At 50.9% G+C, this 18,236-nt stretch overlaps 5 protein-coding genes across 5 annotated transcripts; 2 read left to right on the forward strand and 3 right to left on the reverse strand.

Annotated features, from left to right (window-relative positions):
* Window positions 1–362: 362 nt before the first annotated feature.
* On the reverse strand, window positions 363–1,094 carry E0L32_000551 (uncharacterized protein; the record flags this gene model as incomplete). The annotated part of the gene is made up of 1 exon (XM_031140047.1): window positions 363–1,094. The coding sequence occupies one exon, from the start codon at window positions 1,092–1,094 to the stop codon at window positions 363–365; it is 732 nt and encodes a 243-aa protein (XP_030995868.1).
* Window positions 1,095–2,785: 1,691 nt separating this feature from the next.
* On the reverse strand, window positions 2,786–4,862 carry E0L32_000552 (uncharacterized protein; the record flags this gene model as incomplete). The annotated part of the gene is made up of 3 exons (XM_031140058.1): window positions 2,786–2,798; window positions 2,859–4,682; window positions 4,747–4,862. 3 exons carry the CDS (start codon window positions 4,860–4,862, stop codon window positions 2,786–2,788), a joined length of 1,953 nt encoding a protein of 650 aa, XP_030995869.1.
* A 1,710-nt stretch (window positions 4,863–6,572) lies between these two features.
* On the reverse strand, window positions 6,573–8,348 carry E0L32_000553 (uncharacterized protein; the record flags this gene model as incomplete). Its single annotated transcript, XM_031140069.1, has 7 exons — window positions 6,573–6,946; window positions 6,998–7,117; window positions 7,165–7,294; window positions 7,344–7,508; window positions 7,575–7,718; window positions 7,769–7,888; window positions 7,938–8,348. The coding sequence occupies 7 exons, from the start codon at window positions 8,346–8,348 to the stop codon at window positions 6,573–6,575; spliced, it is 1,464 nt and encodes a 487-aa protein (XP_030995870.1).
* Window positions 8,349–11,581: 3,233 nt separating this feature from the next.
* On the forward strand, window positions 11,582–12,711 carry E0L32_000554 (uncharacterized protein; the record flags this gene model as incomplete). Its single annotated transcript, XM_031140080.1, has 6 exons — window positions 11,582–11,929; window positions 11,988–12,075; window positions 12,125–12,127; window positions 12,178–12,277; window positions 12,331–12,563; window positions 12,614–12,711. The coding sequence occupies 6 exons, from the start codon at window positions 11,582–11,584 to the stop codon at window positions 12,709–12,711; spliced, it is 870 nt and encodes a 289-aa protein (XP_030995871.1).
* A 4,081-nt stretch (window positions 12,712–16,792) lies between these two features.
* Window positions 16,793–17,614, forward strand: E0L32_000555 (uncharacterized protein; the record flags this gene model as incomplete). Its single annotated transcript, XM_031140091.1, has 1 exon — window positions 16,793–17,614. The coding sequence occupies one exon, from the start codon at window positions 16,793–16,795 to the stop codon at window positions 17,612–17,614; it is 822 nt and encodes a 273-aa protein (XP_030995872.1).
* Between the last annotated feature and the right edge of the window lie 622 nt (window positions 17,615–18,236).

Raw genomic sequence — 18,236 nt, forward strand, 5'->3', positions numbered from 1 at the left:
AGCTACCTAACATCTTAGGATTGACAAAGATGGAATTACAAGTAAGTTGTCATTGATCTGGGTCGTCACACATCGTGATCACAAAAAGAGAAAGATCTCTTCCTGGTCCTCAATGCTGCTCCCAATTCTATATCGTACGCCTGAGTTACAAGTCTGAAGTAGAAGTGGGAGGGCGATGTTTGAGTTGAACTGATAAAAAGGGGGGGTTCTGATCGTGGAAGAGAGATGCTTGAGCTGACAGATGAAGGAGAGGATTCTAGGAGCAGAACACCCCTCAACGTTTTTGGTTTTGTTTGATGTTTTCTTTTGAAAATTAAAAGTCGCAGAAATCAACCCGATGACGACCTATCTAACTAGCCATCCTACTCCCGTCCCCTTCGGCGCTCCTCCTTTTCTCTCCGGCGCTCTTCCTTCTTTCGCCGGCGCTCCTCCGCCCTTCTCTCACGGGCCTCTTCTCTTGCGCAGAACTCGGGGTCGAACATCGGGTGCGCAGCCCTGTCGTACGGGTCCACGCAGCAAAAGATCTGCAGGAACCGGTCGTTCCACCCCAGGGGCCGGCTCCGGAAGTGCCCGTCCATGAAGCGCTCGCTCTCCTCCTGCAGCCGCTTGCTCCTCTCGACCTCCTCCGGCGACAGGAACCGGTCGTCCCAATCGCATAGCTTCCTGAGAAAGGCAACACGCTCGAGCTCGCGCTCTAGCGATGGTGCGTAATCGATCTGCTCACCGGCTCTGTGGCGGGCCGGGGTGCTACCGAGAAACTTGAAGGACGCGGAGCCCCCGAGCTTCGGGCTCTCGGGGAGGTGCTCTACGAAGCGGGGCGGGTCGCCCAGCTCTATCGTGGAGTAGCTGTTGGCATACTCCGCTTCCTCAACCGCAGTAAGGGCGGTCTCGCCAGACCAGCTGGAACCAGCCCTGCTGGAAGACCCGCCATCGGCCGGCATGCAGCCACTCGAGTTTGCCGCTTCCCTCCGTGCCCCAGCCATGGCACTCATCTCCACCTGCTCAGGGCCGTTCTCGCTGCTGCTCCTCGAAGTCCGAGACGGGCTCTGGGCCATCTCAGACTCATTCAGACTGACTGATAGACAGGATCCCATCTTTGCAATCTTTTTTATGTGGTAGGATTTAATGAGGCGTGCTGTGACGATCGAGAGAGTCGAAGTTATAAGTTTACGGTCTGTAGAGGCGCTTTGTGGCTTGGGGAAGTCTCTTGGAGGCAGCTTAGAAATATCTGGAGAGACAAGTTTGGAAGAGAAGGAGGAAAAGGTTGGATCGAAAGGCAGCTTTATATATGAATTTCTGCCATAAACTATTCTGAATGTTGTTCATGATATTGACCAAGTACGTTGATCCTTTTGAGAACTCTCCAAGGTTGGGATTTGACAGCACTTCTATTTATCATGGATAGCTGACAATACTCCTTTGATGTAGATTGGTGCTGATACAGTCGCTTTGTATCATAACACCCCATAGGATCATAAGCTATTCCTAAGACAGCCTTCTAAGGGAAGAGCAAAGGTACATTGCATCTTTAAGTTCTTCACCTGGCACAACATGCATATTCTCTTGTTTGACTGACAAGGTGAGAGTTGGAAAAGGCTTCAGTGGCTGGTTTGAGAGAGGGTTTTACTTTCTGAGAAGCATGTCGTATCATAATACAGTATAATATCTTGAACAAAATCTCTTGCAGCTCTAGTCACAATAACATGTCATTGGAAATATCACAACGATCTTGTTCAACAAAGGTTTTCTTCGAGGACACCAAAGTGTCTTTGATCCAATTTGATGTCCTAATCTAATGTATCCATGCGCTAGGCGCTCACCCCTTATATCCTACCCACCATCCTAGCAACCTGCGAGTGGTGGCCTGAAAAGGCATGAGAATGAAAAGCTCTGCAGTTAGCTGCACTTGATCTCACAGTCGATGCAGATATCCTGTACGGATACTTGCCTAGTGCAGCCGCAGGAGCATTTGCACTTAACGTAGCCCGGCGCCATCTGGCACGTAGTCGTCGGCTGCTTACCCTGTGCCATTGCGGTGGACCTGAAGTCTTTGTCCTTGGGAGTATGCTTTTGGGCTGTGTTGTGACAATACAGGGTGAAAGGGGCTTGCTTGGTAGTGCGGTAAAAGGTAATGATGCTGGAGCTTTGTTCTTGTTCTTCACTTGAACTTCTTGAAGAGCTGTTGCGAATATGTAGTTGTGTCCATAACGACAAGACTACAACAAGCGGAGGCACCTTTTATAGGATTTTATAAAGGGCTTCCTCCCAGAAGGCAGACCAAAGGAGACAATGCCTGCTGCGCAGAACAATTTCGCCATCACAATGGCATTTGGCAGGGCACAAAGCCTTTGTTGATCTCAAAGACATGCTGTTTTTGTTCGTAACTCAGAACAAATCGAGACGAGTTCTTGCCATGAGATGTAAAGAAATTATTCTTTTGAATTTGACCATATGAGATAGCACAGTCCACAACTACCTATGCAATTCATCACTCATAGTGTGTGACCTGAAACTCCTTGTACCATGCCCTTTTGGGAGAAGGATGACGCCAAAAACATCGCACCATTGTGAGGAGGTGTCATAAATGCTGCTGTTCTTACAGGATCTGAGGACTTCCTCCAAATCCGAATGGAAAAAATCCACGCAATGTATTAGGGAGACAAAGCCACCAAAGAAAGTGAAACCAGACAACCAACCCGAATGCTGCGAAAATTAAACAGACAAGGAATCATCACTTCTATAGACGAATAATCGGAGTTCCGGAGAAGAAGGAAAGCCTCGGAAATTACCACCGGCGACTGGATAGTAGTTCGTTAGTCATGCTTACGATACGTTCCAGAGGCGAAGAATCTACTAACCTGAACGCATCGGCAACTTTGGCTCGACGAGGCTTCGTGCTCTGTGTTGTTGGCGCCGCCTTCTTCTTGGGAACTTCTTCTTCGGCTGGGCGCGACATGCCCAGCATTTCGTACTCCAAGTCGTCTAACGGGGAGCTGCTTCGGCTGCTATTACTAGACGCCGTTGCCGGACGATCTCGAGAGGCTGCACGACGAGTTTGAGAATTATTGGCTCGTTGCCTACGCTCAGAACTGGGCGACCTTGATGAAGGCCGCCGGCTGTCTGAGAAGGGGCGCCTTTTCCCAGGTGTTGAAGCTGGGTGACTCGAATCTGGCGGTAAGCCTGGCGCGTCTGGTCGCCGCGGTAAATGAGGCGGAGGGGGCTTGCTGGGAAGACCAGCAATGCCAGGAAGGCGACGCGGGTCTTGCTCTGAAACTGAACGTGCCCCTGAATGCCTTGGTCGTTTGTCATCTCGAGGGTGAGGCACAGAAACGTCGTCGTGCAAGCGTTTGCCAAGTCTACGCGTCGTTGCACTTGGATCTAGTGGATGGGGAGGACTAGTAGTTTGTGAGGCTCGACCCCCGGCTTCCACCCTCTTATGTGTGGCATGAGACGAAGCGAGCCGGGCACGATTTGCCCGTGGAGACCAGGGATCCGTCGGTGAACCTGCCCAATCTCGCTCAGGGGAATCGTGTGCAGATATCTGAGATGCATCTCCAACAGGACTGGGCCGTTGGTATGTAGGGTATCGGTGGCTGTCATTTGGGAAGTCTCGCAGGACCATGCCCTTGCGGAACTTGAACGATGGGTCCAGCTTGGCGGCAGTCCAGTGGGCATCATCGCGAATGGATTTGCAGAACTCGTCAACGTTATCATCTTTGAAGAACTCGGACACGACGACCTTTGCATTGAAGGCAGGAGGTATCGTTGGATCGTCGTTCCATACACTTGGAAGAGGTTTGCCAACTGGATCAGCAGGTGCCGTCTTGTGCTCGTTGAATACTGTCGTAAGCTCCCATTCAAATTCGTCCTCCTCCTCACGCGCAACTGGCGGGTCGGCATTTCGAGACCTAGATCTTTCATGATGACCAGAGCCAGGCGTGGATGTAGCGGATTCTGCTGTCGAGGAAGGCTGACGCTCTCTCTGACTGCTACTGGCTCTCTGAGGACTTTGGTGTCGATGCCCACGTCCCTGTGGGCCATTATTACGACCACGATTGTGACGATCATGTTTTCTCCCGTGCGCAGGAGGAGGACCCCTAGACCGCGGAAAGGGAGGGGAAATTGCTGGAGGGGGACTGTACGAGTAGGTCGGCGGCGGAGGATAGGGTACCGGCGTTGCGTAAGGAGGTGGGGCCGGGAGCGGGTGATGTAGAGGGCCGTTATGTACAGGCGGATACGCAGGCGGCCCGGAAGGCGGCCCATGGGGTTGAGGCGGGAAATAACTGGGCTGAGGATAAGGCTGGGGGTATGGGGATGTCACAGGCGGCGTCATTGGAGGTGGCCCCGGCGCGCCATATGGAGGATAGCCCGGCGGCGAGCTCAAGGAAGGATATGGAGGTCCATACCCGGGGGGTCCATGATTCCAAGGAACCGGAGGAGGCGAATACTGTGCTGGCACGGGATGTGCAGGCACTGGATGCGCAGGGAACGAGGGCGGTGGTGGAGGGGGCACGGACTGTGGCGGAGGCGGAGGAGGGTAGTGGGTGATCTGAGGGCCAGCACTTGGTGGAGGAGGATATCTGGTCACCACCATGCCATTGGAGTGCTTGCTGTGGGAGGCGGTGGAGTTGGAACTGGCATTCTGGCCTGCGGCTTGTCGTTGACGAAAAGCCTCGAGACCGCTGTGAGCATTGTCAGCGTCTGTGATGGGAAGATGGGAGAAGCATATTGAGTCCTATAACCTACGCAGGAACAGCCCGGGTCGGTTCAGGACATGCCACGGTGATATGGCCCTTGGCTCCGCAGTTGTAGCATGCAGGCTCCGCCGACGCAGAGTCTTGCCCGGGAGCACGCTGTGACATGCTTTTATCTGTGCGGGCGATGCCGGAAACCAGCTCCTGATGACCAATGGGAAGTTGAGAGGATAGCTCGATGCCGCTCCAGCCCAAACATCGAGACTACCTTTGTCGAAGAAAGTTGCGTATAGGACGGTTAAGAACGAGAATCATCAAAGGCGGCCAGAAAGGATGACCTTTGCAGAGCCACGCCTTGCTCTGAGATCAGCGCTTGCCGGTGGATGGCTTGAGAGGAAGAGGTCAGACGGGAAAGCCGCTATGTCTCCAATTGCCACCGGATATGCCAAACCTCTCGTTGACAGAGGGTAGAAAAGTTGTCATCAGATACGAAGCTCTGCAACTCAGACTTTCCGGCGCGAAGATGCCATGCGGCTTCGGTAGATTGCGGAGCCCGTACGCCCTGAGACAAGAAAGCCGTGCGCAGCGATCCAGATCAGACGCGCCGCCCGTGACGGGGGAACGTCGAGAGCAAGATCAATCAATTGGATCTTCGCCCTCTTACAACTGGGCGCTACTTCCCAACCCGGTCCGGATCCGAAGGTTGAGGCTGAAGTAGAAAGTTGGGGTTGCGGAGGCTTACTATCAGCCGCTTGCGCTCGCGCTTGCGGCTCGTGACTCGACACACAGTGAAGGGGAAGCAGCACTCGGACATGGGAAAAACTTAGGGCCGAGCTGGGCATGTGCGGTATGACGACCGCGCCCAGAACCGCACGTCAACTCTGGTTGGTGCTCAGTCGTCTCAGATGAGCTCTATGGCTAGTCTACGAGAGTGCAGGTGGAAAGACAGAGATGGGTGTGAGATACTGAGCCAGCTTCCGGCATAGAAAGAAACTCCCAAGTGAGGGCCAGGTTGGTTGACGGGCTGCTAACAGGAGTACTTGACTATCCATCAAGCCCATCAGTCTTAGGTAGTGGGATAGCCCTTCCGAGTTCCTGGGCAAGGACATGTCTGACAAGGATACTGATTGTGGCCATCGAGGTAGCTCCTGATGAACTTCCGTCAACTATTCTGACAACCCACTGTCCCGGGGCACGATCAGAGAATAGCTGCATCTCCCAAGGCAGCAAAACAGGGCGAGGGTCTTCAAAGCAAGGAGGAAACAATGCTCATGGAGCTTGGAAGGAAACAGACGAAACGACAGCGAACACGGAAACGATTTCAAACATTTACTTTGATACAGAAAAAGGAAGACAGGAGCCAGGTATCTTGAATAGAGATGTCTCGCAGGATGGCAGCAGCACAGGCCCGAGGCTGATCCAAAGTGATTTCATATCAGGCAGATGAGAGTGAAGGATCGAGTCAGTCAAAGCCTCGAGAATCTTTGGCCAAGGCGGCCCTGATATTGAACAGCAGATTGGGCTGTGTTTGGGATGCTGAAAAGAGGGAAAGGTGCGAAGAAAGCGGGAAAGAGATGCCAGCTCAATTCGAGACACAATTTACAGACTTGAAGGTTCCAGTGCACGTGCCACAGGCTCTAAGATAACCCCTACCCCCCCCGGTTAGTGCAATGGGCAGACGCAAAGGTCTTCAGCTCGGCTCCGGTAGTATACAGTCTGAGATCGCGCATTCAAGCCGTGCTCGAAGTCTAATTCCACTGCCACTTTTCTGGTGATCTGTGGTGTAGAGAGTTTATTAAAACCTTCTCGACCCTAGAGCATTAAGCCCGGGGGAGTGCTAAGATATAAAGTCTCTCTACTCCAGAGCCAGAGCTCTGCTTACAGGCTTGCTTCCCATTTCGCAAGGAGAGGTGGTGGACGTCTCCCATCTGGGAAAGTAACTTCCCAGGCGGACATCACTTCAAATATCTTTTCCTCGTCCCCATTGCGAGCCATTATTTCCATACCTGACGGTCTTCCATTCAGAGTTGAGAACCCCAGAGGAACGCTGGCAATAGGATAGCCAGCAACTGCTGCAATGCTCGTCAAAAGGGACTCTCCAGACGCCATGATCACATCTGCCTTGGACTCGGCTAGACACTTTTCAATACTGTCCCGCATACTTTGGCGAAGATGCCTCAATCCTTGCTCGTACTTTGCATCAGTTATGTTATCGCTCAGACCATTCTCCAACACTTGTTGGCTGGGTTGCTCTGAGATAGCCAGTCAGCTGGAAAAAAAAAAAGTGATTTAGGGATAATCACCTGGCGGTAATTCTTGGGATGCATGCTGTTTGTTGAACTCGACAAGATCCTCCAGCTTTCGAAGTTTGGGGTCGTCAAACAAGGCAAGGAACCTCTCCAAAGTGGGCCGAAGCTGATGTCCTGCCGAGATGTTAGACTCGCCTTGAGATCAGTCTGAACTCACCTACTAGCAATCTGTCCCATCTGGACAGTGTCATATTTTCCCACTACTTCCTGCATTGACATAAGTGGTGCGTTGAAGGTGACCTTGGCCCCCAAACTCTCGGCCTTTGTCAGGGCCTCACTCATTTCCATTTTCTTTGTAAAGTTAGTAGATTGTTGAGAAAAGGACAGGACATAAGCTCACATGTTGCTCGTCGAAAGCAGGGGTCTTGTCGCAAACAGCATCTGGAAATTGCCACTCCTCGTAGTCTAAGTAGGCAATGGAGACACCATCCCAGGATTTCTTCAAGTGCGAACGGAAATCTCGCCCAGGAAGAAGGATTTCCAACACATCGGCACAGTCTTCCACCTACTTGGCCAGAGGTCCTGCGCTATCGAATGCAGCGCCTCCTGACTGTGTAGCGACCATGTTCACATCCCCAACTGTCGCCTTTATAGCGTACAGCGCAGCGCGAATTGCTGGCTGAACGATGGAGCCGTCTGCCTCGGTACCGATACCGAGGGGTGCAAATCCGGCTGCAGTCCCGACGGCGGAACCTGAGGATGAGCCTCCAGGGGTCTTGTGGTTCGTGTCAGTTGGGCTCATGGAAAGGGCAGCTGTTGCCTTACACTATGTCCCATCCATTTGTCCTTATGGTCGACGCCACCTTCAACGTACGGCGACTGGGTCTGGCCTCCGATGGCGGACCATCCACTTGTTACTCCAGAACCCTTCGAGTTTCCCCATTCCTATCAATCTGTTAGATGCTGGCAAGATTCCAATAGCAGCGCAGCTTACCGAAAGGTTCGACTTCCGGATGAGAACGCAACCGGCATTTTTGAGCATGGTGGCAATGGGGGCGTCGATACTTGCATTCAGGCCCTGCAGTGCCAGGGAGCCTGATGTTGTCCCCATACCAAAAGAAGGTGTGCATATAAGGTCTTTGACGATGATGGGAATGCCATGAAGCCGAGACCTAGCACCCGACTTGAGTCGCTCCACGTCCATTTCGTGAGCCTCTGCGAGAGCAGCGTCAGTAGCGCGTGTCGAGATCATTGCATTGAGCTTCATGCCCTGGTGGTTATGTCGCGCTATCTGCTTCAGATACTGCTCGACAAGCTGGACACTCGTATACTCTCCGACCTCCAAGAGATTGCGCAGGTCACCGGCTGTGGCAGTCAGCAGATCAAGCGCCTGTCGACTTTGCATCTTTATTGATGGTGGTTTTGCGATGGGGGTACTTAATCGTGAAAGTTTTCCGACCTGACCTAACTGTCATGGAGAGCAAATCGGAAAAGTCTGCTTGCTCAGTGAGAAGCAGTATGAGAGAAATGTGAGAAGAACCTGGTACGTACTTACCTTGGGAAGGTGCTGCGATTCCAAAAACCGAAGGCGCTACAGGAAGACCTGGACAAGATGGAAAGTACCTTCCTTATCCTCCTTGCTGCCTCTCCTCCACTGGAAGTAGAAGAGGCACTTTCTTCAAAATTCCTTATTTGATCTTGACTGTCAGTTGTTCCACATTTGGAGGTTGACAATGGTTACCGAACAAGACAGAAAGCAATACAATCCGCCGAAAACCTCGACAAACTTGTGAACATGCTCTGTTAGATTCGGACCGGCCTTGCTCTTGCAATTGAGTAGATCACGGCTTTCATCTCTTACAAACAAATATCTGTAGGGACTTTCATTCGTCAATTTTAGAAGGCGTATCGACGTATCTCTTCCAACAATGAGGCGTCTTCTGCCGAGAATAGTCTTTCTACGCTTCGGGAGGTCCAGTTCAGGCAGCCCCAGTTCTGAACATACTATCCTTAATGTCTCCAGATAAAATTTCTCTCAACCTATTCGTCTCCGGTGATGAAAAGGAGACCGAAGAGCTTGCAGGAATTCTCGTCCTGTTAGAGGATGAGTGAGTTACCCTGAAATTGAGAGAGATTCCTAATTAACCTTAAGGCAGAATAGAGGAAGCACTTGACTATCTCGACCATAAGGCCCTCATAAAATGGTTCAAAACTTCAAAGTCAATTCATCTACTGAACACTTAATCAAACGATATATAGTTCTGACGATATTTAATGAGCACTTCAATTAATCAGTTCTGGTTGCCGTTTGCCGATAGATTGAGGGCGAATAAGCTCGATCGCTTAGAATGAAAGCCATTACAATAAAGGGGGGAGATGACACCAAATGAACAGGAGGTTGCTGGTTTAGCTATCGCAAGGGGCTGAACAGATATTGCAGGATTATGTAAAACTCAGAAATATCGATATCAGCAGTCTGAAGATGAACAACACTCCATCCAATACTACCTGAAAGTCCAGGCCAGTATGATAATGCCATCTTCTGCTTGGAGGCACCCGGCTAGATATTCAACAAGATGATAGAATATACTTGAGTTCAAGAATAGCAAGTACCTAAACGTTGAGCTTCGTTGTACTGGTATTATGGTCGTAGAGAATTGCTGTTGGGGATGGAGGGGGTTATGTAGTGTTTGGAATATTCAAGGTTGATTGGTGTGTGAGTTTGCATCTCAAGTGACCTGCGTAGGTCAGGCCTACCCACTAATACGCCAGTAAGAATTTCATGACGTGATTGGTTATGGTCGTGGTACTACTCGGGTTTGTGTGTAATGGGAAAATATAGAATCAACATAATCCAGAACACTGTGGCCCCAAAAAGAATGGCACGAAGCATGCGCAACTTCGTGATCATGCTGAGGCACAATCTTGGGACACGATACTTGGGGCAAGAATGAGCAGAACGGGTTTGGTTCGTCAGCAATGGCCAAGGGACCGACCTACGAGAGTACGATGAGTGAGTGTGAAGCAATGAGGGAATAAGGGAATGAGGAGGGAATGAGGAGGGGTACTCTAGGATACTTCTGCTGAATGCACCTACCTGTTATCACCGTGCTGTTTCACCCTTGACCTCGCTCTGGTGTGACCGCCGACGATATCTAAATCTGCATATGCAGATGTCCCAAGAGCCCATCTACGCCCGACTTGTGTGGTAGACACGAGAGAAAATGCGGCTCCAACCGAAGGCGACGGCTCGCCGGTCCGTTTGTATTGTCGCACCTGTGACCTGATTGGTAATTCACGCAGCCATCAGAAACAACCTACATTTGAGTTCTACCACTAACAAATGAAGTATGCATTTGAGCCATCCACGAGCCTCGGCTGAGACTGGTGGTGTCCAACAGGCATCAGCTTCGTTGTTGGAAGACAAAATTCAGCTCTGACAGCAAACATCCTGTCGTATTTCACACAACACCCCTCATTTGCAATGGGCATATTTGGGCACATGAACTTGGACACCACAAAGGTACGTAACGTCACTCAGTGATACATTGGCAGGTACTACCCTGTTTCTTCTGATTGCAACTACCTATCGCATCTCCTCCAGCACCAAATGGAAAGATCCTCGTGTTGTATGGTTGCGCAACGATTCGCAGATTGCAGGCAATCTTCAATAATGCAGTGAGTTCACCAGTGCCATGGCTGTCTCTGACTTCATCGACTTACCGGAACCCGGCCTTGTTCAGGTGCTGCCAACCCCGTACATTATAGCACCAAGAGGCACAAAAACCTTCCCTGTTCTGATCGCCACCTCGGTGGATTCTCGAGGGAATTGTTTCCAAGGCTGTGTAGCCGGCGGCAGGTCTGGAAAGCCGCTGCGGTCAACGGTACTGAAGACATCGAGCTGGTCAGAAGTGGATTCGGTCGGGCCGCGAAGTTGGGTCGTTGGGTGCCCGCGGGCAGCTTCAGAGGTGGCAGTGCACTGGATGGTCATACTGATGTTGAGCGTGTGCGCCGTTTAATGTTCCGTGTGTGCTTGTGGGAGAAGAGAACTGCTTTGTTGGATGGCTAGCTTCTATCGTGTTGGAAACGATCTTTATATCCTTTTTCACCCCACCACCTAGAGTCACACGGATATGGCCATGGCATGATCATGTTTCGTACTGGGCTCAGATGACCGGAACGGGGGGAGGAAGGCATCCAATAGAAACGGAAGGTTCTCTGATCTTATATCTTACTATCTTGCAGGCCATTCGGCAGTCATGTTATTGGTTGTTGTTTCGGTGAAGATAAAGCACTCTGCATATGCATATGCTAGTCGCCGAAATGTGAAGTTATCCGGAAAGAAACTTGGCAATGGGTGGCATTGGCGTGGGGACCCGGCCCATCCATCACAGTTCTCGTATCAGTGACTGGCAAATGAGCAGAACTCCATTACGTGTATCGTGCTCGGGGCATCCTCTCTGTGTCTGTCTCGGATATAACCTGCCCATCTCCATGAACATCGACGGACGGTGCAGGCTCCTTGAGGCAACCCGCCTAACACTGCCATCTTTTTACTTCTCGGTGCTAGTGTGCAGTTCAAACAGATGTCCCAAGCAACTACTTTGCCGAATTCTCACCTCTTTTTGTAAAGACACCATGCTTGATGTACAATCAAAACTCGAATTTTTAGCGGATCTTGATCTGTACAAGACCCAGCGACCATTTATCTTCACTCCTGGACAAGACTCTGAGAAACAGATCGATACAGGCGAGCACAATCTCAACACCGTGGAGCTTCAGTATGAAACTGTGACTTTGCTTGATATCAGACACGAGCCTGGCTATAAAATGCAGGAATGCGGCTTTGAACTAGTCGCGAATGAAATGCAGAACACCGGGCTCAATTTCCTGGAAGAGAGCGCTCGAAATCAATACGCATGTGAGACTGAGGAATTCTGGGTCAAACACCTCAATGCAGAATACGCCCTATGCTACGATGTCAAGGTAGGGATCCCCTTGAACTATCTGTCATTGGAGCTTTGGATCGTCTGACAGCGAAAAGCTTCGTAGAAACGGATTCTGGGACCCTGATGAGCCTGTTGACTTATTGAAACGAGGTTGGCTCGAGCCACCGGCGAGAGGGATTCATGGTATGCCAAAGCCCGTGACTTGGCTAGGATTTCACTGACCAGGCGGCAGTTGGTATGAAGTATCTCAGCCGAGCTGCCTGGGACCAATTTTGACCTTTCTAGATCTTACCTTCGAACAAGCACCTGTGCTCATAACCAAACATCTCACTGGTCGAGGTCAACAGCAGTACCTCAAGCCAGGCTTCAGAATTCGGATTGTCAAGTAAGTCTGCCGTATGACGAACAGGATCATCGGATGTATCTAAAACTGTGCAGTACTTGGCGGCCGCTGCTGCCTGTGATCGAAGATAATCCACTTGCCTTCTGCGATTCCAGGTCTGTGGCTCCGTCTGATCTTGTTCTTGCGGACCGGGTTTTCCCAAACTATATCTATACGCTCTACTTCTTGAAGCACAATCCTGCCCAGAGATGGCATTGGGTTTCGGAACAAACACCATCTGAAATTATGTTGATGTTGATGTACGATACCGAACCAGGAGCCGCAAGATGTAAGATGCCACCGAGCTTGCAGCTTCATCATTTGCTAATACTAGGACAGTCTGTGCTCATGGGTCCTTCCAGAACCCTCTTGCGCCAGTAAATGCTCCTCCGAGGGAGAGTATTGAAACCCGGACTATCGTCATCAGCAGGGAGTGATTAGTATTTCGTTGAGACGAGGGGGTGCTTCATTGATGGGCCTGGCGGTCTACTTAGGAGTTGAATGTAGTATTACAGCGTATAACCAAACACTGGGAGTGTATCCAATCATTTTCGCTTAGAGCAATGTGAGGTCCTCTATGTACAACTGCTGGTAGTATATGTACCGCGGTTGCTTCGCGGCAAACTAGCAAAGGCGTATGATGGACGAAATTCCGTACACCATGCTAGCACTCGCTTGAACGTGGTTCCCAGCGGCTCGGTGCATAATGTGTTCGACGCTGATTTGTGAGTTAGAAGGGGTGGTGTGGATCGGATGGGGTGCTCAGTTCTTTTGAGAGACGCATCGTGCTTTACCCTGTCCCTACTGATTTGTTCCTTTTCCCCTCCAACCCTGGAATCATGTTTGGGGTTAAAATCATTTTTGGAGGGGCGAGGGTAAGCCCCCAGAGAGGCTTCGATGATGAACAAGCAGTGAGGGATGCCTTGGGAGTTCTCGATCATTATGGAATTGATACCATCGATACATCTCCAGTCTACGGCAATAGCGAGCTGATCTTAGGAAAGGCTGAGGCGGCAGCCCATTTTCACCTGGATACAAAGTCACCTGGAGGGATCATACCTGGTTCCTTAAGAAGTGATGCAATACTGAGAGACTTTCAGTCAAGCCTGGAAGCTCTGGGAGCCAGCAAGGTCTCAAAACCATGACGTCCCCTGTTCTCACAAGATGCTGATGTTGCCTCTAGGTTCACACTTTCTATTTTCATGCTCCTGATAGCACTGTCCCTCTCGATGAATCTTTGTCGACAGTCAATACCATCTATCAAAATGGGCTGTTCTCAAATTTTGGTCTTTCAAACTACCTAGCCGATGATGTTGAGAAAATATATCAGCATTGCAAGACCCATGGCTATATGCTGCCTACCATATACCAGGGCAACTACAACCCATTTGCGCGTCGTCAGGAGGAAATGTTACTCCCAACGCTTCGGCGCCTTCAAATCTCGTTCTGTGCCTACAGTCCGATAGCTGGCGGGTTCCTAGCAAAGTCGAGAGATGAGATCATGAGAGGGACAGGGCGCTTCATACAGGGGTCGCCGTACTGGAATCTCTACGTCAAAGAGCCACTGCTCCAAGCTCTAGAGAGGTGGGCCGCTATCGCCACTGAGGCTGGCTGTACCCCATCCGAATTGGCGTACCGTTGGATGGCTTTCAATTCTGCCTTGAGCAGTGACAAAGGAGACGCGATGATCATTGGCGCGAATGGAATATCTCAACTGAAACAGACTCTCGAGTGGCTCACAAAGGGCCCATTAGACAGATTGACATGTGATAACGTGGAAAGTCTCTGGCACGATGTGGTGCATCATCATGCACCTCTGGATAACATTCATGGGTAAGAAAGAATCATTCAATAAAGAGTTACTTGAAATTAATGTCAAAGAAAGCCTGATGAAGAAATGACCCCAATCTGACCAGCAAACTAAGTCCTGGCAAGCCTTTCAGCTTACCTAGGTAACTTACCACCTCAAGCTGCGCTGTGCTCTGTCCTATACATAAACTAGTGCGGCCTACCTGGCAACCGTTTTGCTACTCATCCCCTGGACACGTAAAGCCTCGATTTGTACTTGCCCTGATCGAACAGTGTGGGTTGTCTTCCGATCCCCTTTGCTTTCCCCGGATTTGGTCATCGGCCTGTTCTACCTCCCCACGAGTCGTTTGACCTGGAGGAAGTTGATAGAGGTATGTGACCTAGAGTTCGTATCAATTTCGTCCGCTTATGCTCACTTTCAAAGATGTATTGGCCGCACTCTACCCTGGTGCAGGGAACCTGAAAAGTTCCCCCCGGGGGGGGGGGGGGGGGGGGGTTGGTTGCAGAGCACTATTCCTGGTATCACAGGGTGCTGCAATTCCAGTTCGACAATCTACCGGACCAGCTCAAGGGTGTAGGAGACGGAGACAGTCCAATTACGTTTACGACCTACAAGAAGGTCGTCGTATCGCTCGGTCAAGAGCTCTCGAAAAGTGAGCCAATCAGCCTAGGAGAGCTCGCAGGTACCTTAGCGAGCAAGAACCTATCCCTGCATGACTTGGATTGCGATGGTAGGGTCAGCCAACTAGTTTTTGTAACCTTGGGAAAGTTGTCAATGCTGTACTCACCTTCAAATGTGTACGAGAGGGGTATACTCCAGATCAATATCCCGCCATCGAGACAAAACCGCTCACGGCTTTCCAACACGTGGCTTGTCAACCAACAATGACTGGAAGATGCCGACGGGTCACTAAGTGATCTTCTTCTGGGCTTCAACAGCGTTAGGGGCTCGATTTCGAGCATCGAGGAGTCGACAACTCACCTGAATGAAGTGAACACTTTGGTTGCTTCGAATCTGAACCACTATACCTTCGTTCGCCTGGGTGGACTCACTGTGCGATGGGTCGACTCCATTTGCATGCATTTGGAGTTCAGTCGCAAAGACAAGACGTTGATGCTTTTTCGATATCCTTCTCTGTGCGCCATGCTTTCTCAGGGCGGCGACCAGAAGCTTTTTCTCGATGGGCGAGTGCCACAACGACCCATTCATGTGCAAGGATTATGCTAAGGCGATGTAGCGTGTTTGAAGAATATCTCGAGGGCCAGAAGAAGCGCAGCAGCCGGACTTCTCCAGCCGGGGACTTTTACAAAGAGGTCCTATTGACATTCCGGTTACTTTTTGGATAAGACAAGCGGTCCTGGGGACTCTGCAAGAAAATAACAGATGTAACATCACAGCAAGATATCGGGAGCCAGATGGCCGATCCTTTGCTATATGGGCTTTGTTGTGGGGACTGGGAGGACATGTTGCTGTATGACAACATGGATGCCCCAGATGTGCGGACTTTATACCCTGCTCAGCAGGATTTCCCTTTCTTTGGTGAGCGGCTGATGGCCTTGCAAGAGTCCATAAGGATGATCGAGTGATCGTCGGAATCTAAACAGATTCTGCACTATATGGGCAGTGATACTGTTCGGCATTCTCACCCTCATTCTATCTTTTCTCGCTGTTTTCCTTGCCGCTGCTCAAATGGGGCTTTCATTTAGGAATCCGCCTGGGTAATACAAAAGTGATAAGCAGGCTCTATCTTGGTATGTACTATTAGCCGTCTTGCAGAGCTTATGTTTTTCATACTGGGATGAACTAAAACGTTTGAACAATGACTAAGTGCAAGATTATGCGCCCTTTCTCCAGAAGGCATATATTACAGTTAAGGAAGCCTCGTGGTGGCGGTGATGGTCGTTGTTGTTGTTGTCGTCGTCGTCGTCCTCCTCCTGGCAAACTAAGAGTCAGTATCAGCATCCAAGCAATTGCTTCCTGCTGCTCTCTTCTAGAAGACAGTCTAATAAGACCTTGGCAAGCACGCATCCCTGACATTCACTATAATCCACAAGAACACACAAGGCCAAATCAAGTTGCATCTCCAGGCGTGCATCCCGACCGCAACATAATCTCGCACTTGGCTGTCATCGGCTGGATCGTAAAGAGGTCCGCTGCTATTCGTGAGAGATAGAGCTAACGACGTATAACTACACTAGGCTAGTATGATATCGGAATCTCTAATATCGTCATGTAGGGCTTCAGGCTACCTAGATATTGAAGGCATACAAGTCTCTTTTGGGCAAGGCTGGTTTCGAAGCAATTGATGGCCCTCAAACAGGGATCGGCAGTACCGTGGCCGCCTCCAGCCGGAAGATATTTAGAATTGTTGGCTATCTTAGCTAAACAATTCGTCTATGATTCGATATGCTCTTCACAGTCGCTTTGCAGATCCCAATAATTAGACCGTGAACAGTTTAGTGCAGTGCACAGCGCCAAGAGGGGGGGGAAGTTATAGAATCCTCCGGGAGGCGGAAGTTAAAGGCTCCGCGGGACAAGACTTTCGCAACTGCCCGGAGCGACTTGGAGACTGACATTTAAGAGACATTAGACAGCGATAAACAGAAAGATGGGAAAGACGGGTCGTAGAGTGATGGAATACGAAGAAAAACACAGAATTATCGGGAGAGAACGAATAAAGACAACAACAGCAAATCATCATCATCATCATGAGCAAGAATTCCGTGGAGCAGCGGGAATCAACCTCGCAAAAGCCCGCCGCCAACACATGGGCCGGCCGAATCGAAGGATGGATCACGGCCTCCAACTTCATCAAGTTCGCGGCCCTGGGCGGGCCCCTGACCATCCTGTTCTTCTTCCTCTGGATGCCCGCGACCAACAACCTGCCCCCGATGGCGCCGAGCCTCAGCCCCGAGCGCGTGCGGGCGCACTACATGTACCACGAGAAGGGCTACAAGGGCGGGCTCGTGCTCATGACGCTGGCCTCCTTCTTCCAGCCGCTGTACACGGCCGCCGTGGCGGGCCAGATGAGCCGCATCCCGGGCGTGCCCAAGACGGCCGTCTACGCGCAGATGCTCGGCGGCGCCATGGGCGGGCTCTTCCTCTGCCTGCCGCCCTACCTCTTCGCGGCGACCATGTACCGGGCCGCGGACCGCGCGCCCGAGCTCACGCAGCTGCTCAACGACCTCAGCTGGATCGTCTTCGCCATGCCCTTCCCGGCGCTGCTGTGCCAGGAGTTCGCCTTCTCGTACGCCATCCTGCTCGACAAGCGGCCGAACCCGCTGTTCCCTAGGTGGGTGGCCTACACGAGCTCGGCGCTGACGCTCGGGTTCTGGCCGGCGACGGGGGTGCACTGCGTCCACAGCGGCGCCGTGGCGTGGAACGGCGGGCTGGCGTTCTGGGTCGCCGGCGTCACGGGCGGAGCGCAGTTCTGCCTGATCTCGTGGGCTGTCTTCAGAGCGGCCATGAGGACGGACCTGCCGGGGGAGAACGAGCCGCACCCTGACGACCTCTCGACAACGATATCTTAGCCCTGAGCTGATAGGGGTTTTGCGATTATTTCTCGAGGATGAGGTCGGAGGTACTGTCCGTTGATGTCTTGAATCCCGGCTCGTTACACTTTCTTCTACAGCCCAGCGCTTGGCGAACTCTTATATCATAGCAACCCAGCTGTATTGTGAAGGCTGAGCACACATCGCGGCTTTCTCACAGCTGCAAGGGTAGATTGGCTCATACAGATCCAATATCAAAAAGGACTAACCATAGAGGTTAGATCTAAACAGCCATGTTGGATGTAACAATACCATCGCAGTGTCTTTGAGTATGAGTGCATGTGAACTCGGGTTGACTGCCTTCTCCTTGGGCCTTTACGGCCGGTCTGAACCACTTTGTACTGCATAAAAGAGTACCATACCACCTGTGATCGACTGCCACATGTGTGGCAGTGGCTTGCACCTAAATGTGACAATGGACTGGGTCTTAGATTGTTGAGTAAATCGTGAACTAGTCCACCGTATATAGTTGCCCTGATATTATATAGCAATATAATTAGATGTTCTATATAATATAGAGAAATTTCCTACTTACAATCAATTACTAACTGATTATCCCTTTAGCGGCTGGAACAACACCTGTTGCCCTCTTAGGTCATCT

Source organism: Thyridium curvatum, assembly GCF_004353045.1.
Source record: "Thyridium curvatum strain D216 chromosome Unknown NODE_2_length_892811_cov_85.036431, whole genome shotgun sequence".
NCBI classification, from domain to species: Eukaryota; Fungi; Ascomycota; class Sordariomycetes; order Thyridiales; family Thyridiaceae; genus Thyridium; species Thyridium curvatum.